Genomic DNA, 12,683 nt, shown 5'->3' on the forward strand with positions numbered 1-12,683 from the left:
AGCGTTTCCAGTGGCGTGATGATGCAAAAACACTTTGGGTTTACACAGAAAAAAAAGGGGAAATGGATTTTTATTTCAATGTGTGTATTGACTTTCATCTTTTGTTTTTTGTTTTTTTCAACGTAAAGTATCCACATGGGACTTAGGCTGTCGTCTTAAGGCTGTTTTAAAATCTTACATGAGCACATAAGAACACTTAGAGGACGTTCTTTATCAGTGCACTGATGCCATGCTGGGCTTTCTGTCTTGTTAGTCTCCAACAGATTGCCATCTTTCTGACTGTAATGGCAGCACAGGAGGACATGCACCTATTACTATCAAGGAGGCACAAACAAATACCATGAGTCTGCAGTTTTTGTCCCCGCACAGCTCTTATTTCTTTTATTCTTTCTTTTACAGTTCAGGAACTTTGCAGGCAGTGACATCAACAGAGATATTCTGTTTTGTGGATAAAGTGGTTAGTTGCTGGTTCAATTTCAGCAATTTGCCACAGAGCTGCAAACAGTGGCACATCTAGCCCATCTCATTAAACACGCCATGGGTCCCGTATGGGATATTGACAGGGACTTCTGCTCTTCCAAGCTCGGTGAAAGTCTTGGCATCTAGAACAAGTAGGAAAGTACTTTTCTCCTGGAAACAGACGACATTTAATACAGAAAAAGGTCAAATATTTCTCACAGTACGGCGTCAAAGTACACTGTTTCAGTCTAATGTCAGTATCAGTCAAAGTAATGTTGTCATCACTCAGGTTAACGATGTCTGCTGCTGCTTTAGATTGGTTTTGTGTTGTTTTTTTAGTACTTGTTAACTTACTTTTCTGGGTGTGATGATAACTGACAAGACCACTCCATCATCTTCCTCAGTAGCTTTGGGCGACGCAACAAAGACAGGCTCAGACGGGAACAAGCCAGGATAACGCCACACCTAGACGGGGAAGATTACATAAACATCCCTTTCACTCGGAGCCGTTTCATGTTATAAAACCAAAATCCCAACCTCCTGCCCTCAGTGATAGAGAAGCAGCGGTGGAAATAACTTTGATGTGAACAGTTAACAACGGGGTCTCCCTAAGTAGTCTTTGATTGATAGAGACCTTAAGCTCCTTGGTGTGGACATCCATTTTGAGCAGGGAGTCGCTGAAGACGTGTCCAAAGCCACAGGAGTAGAAGTAGCGGTAAGGTCTGCCATTGTACCGGTCGTAGTTGATCTGAGGGAACTCGAGGCCGCCGTATTGCAGCAGCTCATCGTCGTGAAGTTCCTCGTGGGTCATGTAAACCTGGAGGAGTCGCAGAAGAAAGTGAGGATTTTACTTTCAGTGTAACTTTTACATTTTAGCCAAAAAATTCGGCCAGCTAATGCACACCAGCAGAGCTGATTTACTGTACACTGTCGAGAATCAATACTGCATTATTCCCTAAAAACACGTAAATGGATGCTTGCAAGATCCTGGGCACTCATTTCTAACTTCAGTTAAGAATAAATCAATTTCTTGTAATTTTTACTTTGATATATAAATATATGTAGTACCATCAATTGCAATTACAAACCTATACTGTTCTTTTTGCACTCGGGGACCACGGTAGCCGGCAGCACTTTCACAGCTGTTTTTCTACTGTTACATGAACACTGTTTTCACAAAGTACTGAAGACAGTGTCACTTAGGTAGTCATGACAACTAAACATCACATTTTCTTTTAACGTTTCAGCTTTATTCTGTCATAAGAAAATGTGGGACTGTGTGTGTGTGTGTTTGAGTGTGTGTGTTTGCATTGTGGGGGCACACACAAGCTGTTAAATGGCAATTGTTCAGCCGCATGATGGACTCTCATTTTGACATCAGTTTTATCTGCCATAAGTCATGAAATTACAATCTTGCAGAAAGTACCTTCAGTGTTTCATCATGCCGGATAATTGCGCAGAGCGTGTGGGAGTGAATTGGCTGTATCATCATGATTATAGGCCTCAGTTTTTACTTGATTCAAGGAAATGCAGATCCAGTGCGATGTACAGTTAAACATATTATGCTGTATGCACAATGGCCATGCTGCACTCTGTTTTATCCTACCTCTTCTGTGTTTGTCTTCTTTGCTGTGGCTTTATAGTTATGCAGAGTGACAAGGTTTTGGTCCAAAGGAGTTTGTTCGTCCACAGTCAGGGGTAGGACATATCTCCTTGGGAGGTTTCTGCACAACGAGTTGTAAAACTGCCAAACAAAATCAGACAGACATGAAAAGCTGTGAGTGGGGCCGCTTTGACTGAAAGGTGCAATGCAACCTCAGGGGCAATCAGAGCCAAACAGACAGAATACTGACACAAAATCATGTTGGCAGTAATATTGTTTGGAGGAATTTTTATATTATTTTTAGGTGAGTATGTTTTGATTAAAGTAACACACTTCACCACTTTTGAAAATTGCAGAGATTTCAAAAGCTTATTGCATCAGAAACTCTAATTTATGAGAGCGGAGGAAGTAAAAGGAAAAATAAGGAAACCTCAGAGACAATTGAATTATCATGTAAACAAGAAAAAAAAGAAAAAGGAGAGAGAGATGACATTAGTAAAAAAAAAACCAAAAAACGTGGCTCTAAATCCTTGCTGATTCATGTTTTATATTTTTTTGTTTATAAATTAATATTTTTACATAATGTTTTTATAGATATTGATTAAAGTGAGTAAAAACTTGATGAGTGGATGAATTGATGTCAATATTAAGAATGCAAATTGATATATTAGCTGAACAATTGTGGAAACAGAAAAACCTAAGATGAAATCTGTTAGTAAAGGCCACAACGTCAAACTGAGCTGTTCATGGATGACAAAATAATAAAACATAAGTTGGTAGGTATTTTTTATTGTGTATGCATTGATTGTTTGCATTTCTTTTGCACTTTATTTGTTTTTAGTTTCTAATTAGTAATTAGTGTCGTCAGTAAATTAAAATTGGTTGAATTAACCAGTTAAAAGACTGAACTTTGTGTAAAAGAAATAGTAGGAACTCTCTGAGGCCCCTCCCTGAGAGGCACAAAATGGTTTAAACCACCCTTTCACTGGATTTGTCTCTAAATGTAGCTAAAGCCCAGTGAAGGACTGCTTTTGCTGCTTGAGCACCAAGGAACAAGTCTTTCCCGAAGAAAGAGAAATCAGGGCTCCACAATAAAAAGGAAGAAAGTAAAGGGGAAAAACAGCAAACTGACTGTGAAAAAAATTATTTCATGAGGTGCGTGAGAGAGAAATGGATCAAGAGATGAAGGGCGGGGGGCCCACAGAAACTGCTTATGCGTCGCGTTCAGAATTTGATGCTACGCCCCTGTGTGTGTGTCTTTGCATATGATTCAGAGTGAATCTGTATGTACCTTGTCCATTTCTTCTCCGGAGTCTCTGCGGAGATTCTCCAGTGTGAAGTCTCCAATGACCTCACCATCGTCCCCACAGCACATGTCCATGATCAGAAACCCGCTATCTTCAAAAGCATTAATTTGATGCAGAGTGAACATGGGTGCTGCTGTGTATTTCACCTTACTCTCCTGTTGGATCGGTCATATCAAGCAATTAGGAAGACAAAATAAAAAAGGATTATAAAGGCAAAACAAAAAGGAGCTTCTGTGTTGGTTTTAACATTTGAGGAAAAGCATCCTCGCTGGCACTGCTGTTATTGTGTTGTACCTTCACATTATGAAAGTTGGATATTGTATGCTTAATGGGTATGCGGTGTAATGAGATGAGAAAATTGAGAGTAACAATGTATGAGAAAATGCTACACCATCAGAGTGTGACTTCATCAAAATAAATAAGGAAAAAGCTCCGCCATGCGTGAAGAGATTAGCTTGCGGCTTTTCTTTTTTTGTTCTGACTATTCAGCATATGGGTTTGTGTTTCCTACCTTACACTTTTTTGTGTGTTTGAAGTCAATCTGCTGCTGTGCCGTAAACTAACCCACCTTGCCAGTGTGCCTGTTGACCAAGTGGAAGATGGTTTTATACTTCGGCTCCCAGGTCATGACTTTATGAAAGCTCTTTCCTTGGATTCTGTACAGCATGAACTTCAGCAGGTCCAGCTTGATCGGCTGCTCGATGAACACAATGTAGTTCTCTGACATGACTGGGGAGGGACAGTACACACAGAAGGAAATGTAACATTTAGAAAAAAACTCTTATTTATCATATTTTCTTCAGATATCATAAATAACATTTTCAAGGTTGTATACTATAGACTTACTGTGTCCTGGTGGACTAATACTTTAAAATTTGGTTACAAACAAAGTGTAGGTCACCAGTGCAATGCTGATTACATAGTTCATCATTTTTTGTTGCCCCACTGATATGCCTTTTAAACATTTTTATCAACAAACATCATAGCTCAGTGGGTCATAGCTCATTATTGCAAGGCCACGTGATCTGCCAATGTAATTTCAGTTGTGACCCAAATTTGTAAAATAATGGTAGGGTCTTTATGTCTGTAAATAACCTGAAAATTTGTTTCCAAGTGCCCCCATGTTGTTAAACTGGACCAGGGATAAAGGGCTTGCACAAAAGAGGCCAATGGACTCTTTTTCTGAAGTGGCCTTATCCACTGCTACTCTGCTTTTGGCCTGTCAGTTTGCAAAGTAAATTGCCTCAGCCCCAACCTTTGAGACAAAAGTATTGTGCAAGCAGATGAACATATGGAACAGGGGCTAAACATAACCACCCAATCTACTGTAACCCTACTGACAGAAGTAATTACGCGGTGCCTTGTATAACCGTACAATGTTCCATCACTTGTGAGGTTCCTTGGAGCCAGACAGTCTGGCAGAGCAAGGGTGGTCTGCCGGAAATACAGACTGAGATACAATCAGGGAACTAGTGCAGTACAACAACCAAATACAGCAACATTGTGTTAGATTGTGCAGAGCATTAGCTGATTGTCATCAGCTTAATGCTATCACTTGTGTCTTCATCAACTGCTTGGCTATCAACTGACTAGTAACATCCAGTCATATTCATACAGGTGCATGATGAGGTCAGTGTAACCTGAATTTTCTCCTTATTTCCACTAATAAACATTAGTTTTTCATTAAAGAGTTCTCTCTGCAGAATACTTTTTACTTCTGGGATTCTTTAAGAGCTACCTTAATGAGACAGTTCACTGCAAATTTACATGCATATCTTTGCTCTAACCTGTACTGCTGTTAATCTATCTGGATTATTTTGGCGTAAATTGCTGAGTGTTGGAGATATTAGCGGAAGAGATGTTTGCCTTCTCTCTAATACAATGGAACTAGATGGCACTAAGCTTGTGTTGCTCAAAGAGACAAAATAAATAAATACATCTGAAAAACTCAACAGTGATGTATTTTTCCAGAAATTATGACCTGATAACTGAAGATAATCCACAGATGTTGTTGTGAGCATTTTCATGTAGGAACTTTTTTTTTTATACCAAACTACACCTGCCAACTGTATAACTGTGCAGAGGAACTGGGTCATGATTTCTGGAAAGAGACATTATTTTTGAGTTTTTCAAATGTTTTTGTGTGTGTGTGTGTGTGTGTGTGTGTGTGTGTGTGTGTGTGTGTGTGTGTGTGTGTGTGTGTGTGTGTGTGTGTGTGTGTGTAATTCTTTAAAGGGAAGGCAAACATCTCTACATGCAATCCATCACCAACTTTCCACAATTCACACCAAAACAATCAAGATTCATAAATAGCACTACAGCTGAAAAACCAGAAAAGTAAGCTTAAAAGTAAACTTGTGATGTCATGGCGTATAAAATCTGGAGCTGCTCCATAAAAAACGGATGGGAGACTGATTTTGTGGACCAAAATATATATTTTTATTATACCCAAATGAGCTTAGTTCTACTGTAGTGTTCTTAGTTGTGAAACAGAAAATGTACCCATTCCCTGGGTGCTCTCTGTGTCATCTAGGACATCTTTTCCTTTGTTTGTGGAGTAGCTTAAGAGTTGGTTTAATATTTTGAACTGTCTTAGACCACAGGAATAACATTTATGAATTTTAAAAATTGGCCACAATTCTCCCTTTACGTCACAGAAGAAACTAACAGTAAAAAGTTGATCATGTGTCTTTACAACATATTTAATATTTTTATGAGAGACGCAGAGAGTGAGAGAAAGTGTGTAGTTGAGTCAAAGGCAGACTTATAGATGGAGAGAGATAGTGAAAGCTGAGCAGAAAGACAAAGGAGCTGTGATTGTCAAAAAGAAGCAGGGCGAGACTAGAATTCAAATGAGTAATTAATAAGAGCACGAAGAACTGCAATGCTCTCTTTCAGAGAAGTAGACTCACCCTGTCAGTGCAGGCGAAAAACAAAATCTCTCATAGAACTCATTAATTCCACTTCAGTATACATCCAGCGTGCAGACAACTTAAAGGAGGTGTTTGTTATACTGTAGCTGTATCTCACCAAAGCTGTGATAATAGGAGGGTTTCCTGGGTTCAGATGCACGGATGGAGCAGATCACTTTGGCTCCGCTGAGGTCCGCAGAGTCCCCCGTTGCTACTTTCTCCTCTGGAGGAGGCACACGGATGATGTTGTAGAAGAAACCTGAAAGGGCCGAAAAACAAATATGTAAAGTCTTTGTTAGGATGGATAACAAAAGGATATTTACAAAAATTCAGACATATAGTGGGATGACGGAAGGCTACCGTTTTTTCCGTAGGAGTTGCCCATGTTGTAGGTGGCTCCTTCCTGGTCATAGTGTGGGTGAGCTGTAGCTGAGTTGACAGCGATGTATTGACTCCAGTCCACCTTAAATGGACAGGACCATCATTTTTGTTGTCCTCATCATCGTTATCGACATTTGTCGATCTTTCTCATCTTTACCCTCTGACTGTTTATCAGCATTGGCATTCAAAAGAGGCTTTCGTATTTGTTGCGCTGCCTCACCTTTTCCTTCGTCTCCAGGCTCTGTGGATCTACTCGTCTCATGTAGTTGGTTTCTGTGCTGACATAATAGTCCCCCTTGTACTTGACAAAGTTCACACTGGCATTATCTGTGGCCTCTGTTCACACATGCAGATGTTAGGAACATATGAATTATGACACTTCAGCAAACTCATCACATTGGCAGATAATACATTTCTTCCAGCATAGTTTTTCAGAAGCTTTATGACACACATACACACACACAGACACACACACACTCACACACAGACTTGTGTTCACTTTGCCACCATAAAAACACAATATAATGTAACACTATCTTTCATTAGGCTGAAAAGCCCATAAACAATACAGCACATCCAGTCAAGGCTGAGCATTAAGGAAAAATAAAGAATAAGAAAATATACTTTTCTCTGACTATTTGTTTGACTTCTACTTTGCCTGCAGTTATCTGGCACAGCTTCCTTGTTACCTTCATACAGAAATGAATTGAATAGTTTAATAATGCATTTGGCACTGCTGGTGCTAGATTGCGCTGTGCTGAAGAGGATTACCCATGGGAATATGCAATATGTAAAGAAGACACACATACTGGGAATCTGAAAGCGTGAAAAGAAGCGAGCAAAGAGGTTCTTGCAGGGATCAGGCATGGCTAATGTCCCGAACTCTGACACCACGATGCGGTTCCTCTCCGAGTTTCTGACGTAGGAGTCACTTCGCAGGAATCGGCTGCTGTAGGTGACATCTCCATCACAGATGTGGAAGCGGTGCATCATGGCCATGCCATCAAACCAGTGGGTGTAACTGAGAGAACAAAGAAAAATAATTTGTCCCCAGGGTATTTGTGTGAGACAATATTATTGTTATTTTTTGCTTTAACACATTATTATGAAGTAAATGTTGATGTTTTAAATGTAATGGGCTTAAACTAATGACACGAGCTGTGTGTAGATTGGGTCCCTATAAGTCTTGTTTTTACCTTGCAATCCAGTCTGCTGACAGATACGATCAACTTGGAAAATAAGGGCTTGATTTTTGGTGCAAAGGAAGTGCATCATGCATTGTGCAACCAAAACAGTGAGAGGATATGGAAACGTGGGAAAAACAGAAGTAACTGTGGAAAACAAAATGCAGTGTGTTATGTTGTTTCTAGTCTCTGAGAAAATCAGAAAGTGATCCAGTTGTCTTTGCGCAACATTCCTCATTCAACAGTCTCATTAAAAGTTAACACATAGGTTTGTATAATATCTTACAAATTAGCACACTTACCAGTTACGTTTAAGAAAAGATTGTGATGTAATGTGACCCTACAACGTGACTTTTGGCTTTACATGGAACACAAACACAGGTTTCCCTGGTCAAAGTCTTGTGTTTGTTTTAACACCTCAACCACCTCTCTACGCAGACTTTGTTCTTTTTTACACTTCATCACTTCTCCTTTGCCCCCAGCATAGGGAATACAGCATATTGTGCATAGGTCATGTGATGACAGCCTTCTGGCTCACAATTACATGGGTTATATACAAAATTATGGTCCATTTTTTTGTGGATATAAGCACTGACACTGAATGAGAGCAGCCTGCTTTGCGACAGCAGCACCAACAATAATACCACTTAGAAACGCTAGTGTGAAGAAAAGTTGTCTGTTTCCACTTTGAACAATGGTTCTATGGTTCTATCTACGTGGCTTCTTCATAGAAATCACTGAATATCCCCAAAGTGTATTTCCACAATCCTGCTATAGATATACAGATACAGGCACAAATCACTGGCCGTCTCAAAACTACTGCACACTGTTAGCATTTAGACGTCTGACTCATATTGTTTCCTTTGTTGCTCTTTCCCTGTTGTGTTAGTGTACTTTAAATTCTTCAAAGGTATTTTTCCCCTGCATGTAACTACAATTATTTTAATTTTAAAAGACCAATCTGTCAGTCAGTGTGGCAGTAATAGAAGATTGCTATAATCTCATGTGACTGCTGTATTTCCTTTTCTTTGGTAAACTGTCAAGCTAATGCAGCTCTGTAATTTGTGTAGGCTATTCTATAAGTTGTTTCTTTTCCACAGTATTTCTTAAATACCTGTCTTTCCCAAATTCAAATTTCCCAGGACCATTCCTCAGGAAGCTCCCATTGATCCAGGTTGGAATTCTTCCCGTGATGGAGGTGGGGATCGGATCAGGGGTTTCCTCTACAGAACACACCAGAGGCGCAACGCTCTCCAGCCCCTTGGCCTGTGGACATCGCTGCCTGCTGGAGGCTGAGAAAGAGGAGAGCAGAGCAGAAGATGGTTGTCGAATGGTGAATTTTTGATTAAGGTACAGTGTAAGAGAGAGCAGAGAGGAAATATTTAGATACAATCATAGCATGCTGTGCTTGAGCAGCAGCTGAACTCTTTGTCCCTCAACCTCACACCTTGCTGTCAAATTCAAATAGCTCTATTAGCATAAACAAAATTATGTTATCGCCAAAGCAGCTCACCAAAAAAAAAACGTTTACACGTATTACATACATTCATTTATTGCATATATACCATCTATCTTTCTCTATGCATCTATATCTATATTTCTCTACCTATCCATGTATATATAGACACACACACACACACACACACACACACACACACACGTATATGTATATGTGTATATATGTATATATATGTATATATAGATGTATGTATGTTTATATGGAGTTTACATATATTTTTTGTGAAGAAAGTTGTTCTAATTTCTCTATGTTAGCTATATATGTCTTGCTCTCTTGCGTTCTCTCTCTCACACACATACACAGGTCATATCACTTACATGTGTTTGAAAAATAGGTGTTGTGCTGTGAACTATAGCTTTTGGACTTTTAACGAGTGAAAATGAGGAAATTATGTAAGTATATACAGTATATCCTACAGAGAAACTGTTTCACACCCTTGCAGGCCGACATTGTCAGTGTTTTTTTCTTAATTTAATTGAATTTATCTAACTCTAATGTGGCAAACAGTATCTCACTTTCACACCTTAACACTTTTGCAGCTGTTTTTTAGGCTATCAACACTCAAATCAAATAGTCAAACAAATAATTAGGAAATGGTGAGTGAGATAGTGAGAAAAACATAATCTCCTCTGTGACAGGAGACATTATGTGCTGGAACAGCTCCTGCTTGAATGTTCTCTCCTGGGTCATGCACTGTGAATGACACCTGCGCTGTCTACTGTCTTATCTGTTATCCAATAACCAATTCCTGTTCATTACACCATATCTCCTCACATAATGGAGATTGTAAAATATATATGAGAGTAACGTGATTAAAAAAAGCAAATCATTGTGGTTCAATACAGTGCCCCATGCTGAGCTCAGGTTACAATATCAGGGGGTTTTTGACGATGTGAATGGTTATTTCGACCAATCAGCAAAGCCAGAATTTTGTTCATTCCCATCACACTACTACAGCAGACAATAAAAATGAGAATGTGCAATAGAGAGATAACTGCTGTAGGCTTTCACAATCTCTCACAATGTGGACTTTGTGAGTTTTGATTGTGATTACTGCAGCACTGCAAATGATGCCTGAATGTGTGCTGTCATTTTTTAGGGCGGTATTTCATGTACTTTCCCCACTGCTGTATTGAAAATCGTGTCTGCTGAAGACAAAACAGCGACACTGACGAGCCTAGAACTGTTGTGGATAATAGATTCAGGTATTGCTTTTTTTTCTGTCTCCCATTTTTGAATAATCACAATTGCAACAGTAGTTTATTTGTAACAGCTATTACTCTAACGAATTGTTTTCCTCACGGCACCAACAGTATGTCAGGGAAAAAGTAAATGACCTTGTTGGAATTAGCTGTCATATTCATGCACATCTTTTTTATTTCTGTCTTTTCATTTTCACTGTGCAGGGAACTGTCAGCCGTTTCTCCTCTTATAGTTAGCAGCTGAGAATGACTAAAAGCTTTTAATTAGACATTGTGCATATTCTTTCACCGGCTCTGATTGAACAGGAGACCTTGGAGCAGGAACAATAGAAAATGCCAACATGTCATATTATAACTGCAGCTCTGATTTTGAAATGCAAGAAAATAACATCATGACTAAACCACTTTTTCCACTTCTTTATGTGCATGTTTGTTGCTGTGTCTAATTCTATAAAGTTGTTTTTACATTAGATGCTATATTGTCCCTGCCGTAAAAGGAGGTACACCAAAATATGGAAATGCTACAAATGTCTGCACTTTGATTTTTCTTCAGTTCTAAGTACAATGTTGATGCAGTTAATCATTCCCTTTCCTCAAAATCAATGATTAAAAAGACTTGTGCTCAGCTCTTGTAGAGGCTGATCAGATATGTATTTCTGGAGAAACAAAACTAGTGTGAAGCCAGCCAGATACATAAATATTAGAAGGAATTATGTATTTTGTTGTTATGTAATAATATAAAATAGCAAGACAAGCAGAAGGTTTCCCTCTTTCAGGACTATTACTATCCTCACTGTCATTTACAACTCATCCATTTCAAATATACTCTTGCATTCATATTTTTTTTAATGATTTATGAATTAAATCAATCTGCTAGAATCTGGCTGCACTTCTGAAAGTGGTGTTTACTCACTGCTGTGTGTCTGGGGCTCTGTGATCTTGGACATGGCTGGTCGTTCTGCAGATTTGATCAGACCTACGCAGAGGCTTTATACGAGCCCTGAGGAAAACCTTTGAACCTTTGGTTCCTTTCCAAGTTAAGGAATTGATCTCAGGCGTGAAAATGATGTCGTTAAACCAGTAATAAAAGGACTGCAAAACAATAAAGGAATGACAGTGTCCACTTTTCAGTGATGCAAGCCAATGTTTGTATAACGTGACACAATACGTAATATATTATGTGCCTGAGCAAACAGTGACCTGCATCATAAAGCAATAGACAGTAATGGACTGTATCATACAACAGTGTAGATTTCTTAAGAATATAAAAATACACTTATTTTCTGGAAATGATTAACTGATTCCATCATTATGCCATACTCAGTGGTCTAACTCACATCAGGTTATTATTATTGCTATTATTATTGGGTCCAGAGCACCGAACAGTGCGAGGACCCTATTGTAATTGGTCCATTTTTTATTCCTATTAGGGCCTGAGCGCCAACGGTGTGACGGCCCTATTGAAACGGAAGGAATTCTTCCTCTACTTTTTTTTTTGAGCAAGTTAGACCCATTTTTGAGGGCCTTAACATACCTAAAATGTCACCAAATTTTGCACAGACATCAGCACTGGCAAAAAAATTGATATTTTTGGGGTTACTTGTATGGGCTCAAAAAATGGCTCAACAGTGCCACCTAACGGACTTCAATGAAGGAGCCCCTCCGGCCCGTTTCATGTAGACACAGACAGAAATTTGGTGGTGTATGGAGCATCACAAGACAAACAAAAAAGTCAGTGGCAGCCATACGCTAAACCCAACAGGAAGTCCCCCATTTTAAATTGAAAAAATAATTTGCTGCAATTTTTTGCTATTTTTTAGATCCAACTCAAAATTTGTAAATCCTGTCTTCCAGCGGGGATTTGAGTTTTCGTTAAACAGTGTGGAAGTTATGAGGCAGAAAAGTTAGATGTTTTGCCACAAACAGAAAGTAGACTATAACTCAGTTGTACATGATCCAATCTTCATCAAACTTCACATACTATATGAGTCCCGCCCTGAACACATCTATATGACTATTTTATGCTTTACACTTTACACTAGGAGGTCCAGCTCCTAGCAGGTTAACTTGATTGATCTCAAAATTGTGTCAAAAAATCATTAAGATGCTGGTAATG

At 39.1% G+C, this 12,683-nt stretch overlaps 1 protein-coding gene across 2 annotated transcripts; it reads right to left on the reverse strand.

Moving 5' to 3' along the window:
- Window positions 1-352: 352 nt before the first annotated feature.
- bco2l (beta-carotene 15, 15-dioxygenase 2, like) lies at window positions 353-11,623 on the reverse strand. Of its 2 annotated transcripts, none has more exons than XM_042488251.2 (12): window positions 11,481-11,623; window positions 8,961-9,138; window positions 7,472-7,683; window positions 6,883-6,998; window positions 6,642-6,744; window positions 6,400-6,540; window positions 3,938-4,098; window positions 3,354-3,524; window positions 2,066-2,203; window positions 1,094-1,276; window positions 814-924; window positions 353-630 (listed from the first exon to the last, which is right to left on the reverse strand). In XM_042488251.2, exons 1-12 carry the CDS (start codon window positions 11,512-11,514, stop codon window positions 514-516), a joined length of 1,665 nt encoding a protein of 554 aa, XP_042344185.2. In that variant the 5' UTR covers window positions 11,515-11,623; the 3' UTR covers window positions 353-513. The 2 variants fall into 2 exon arrangements, with proteins under 2 accessions (XP_042344185.2, XP_087933045.1); XM_088076919.1 differs by lacking the exon at window positions 11,481-11,623 and adding an exon at window positions 7,859-7,993 and having other exon boundaries at window positions 8,961-9,100.
- Between the last annotated feature and the right edge of the window lie 1,060 nt (window positions 11,624-12,683).

The sequence above is a fragment of the Plectropomus leopardus genome, chromosome 4 (genome assembly GCF_026936395.1).
Source record: "Plectropomus leopardus strain MGB_pleo_1.0 chromosome 4, ASM2693639v1, whole genome shotgun sequence".
NCBI classification, from domain to species: domain Eukaryota; kingdom Metazoa; phylum Chordata; class Actinopteri; order Perciformes; family Serranidae; genus Plectropomus; species Plectropomus leopardus.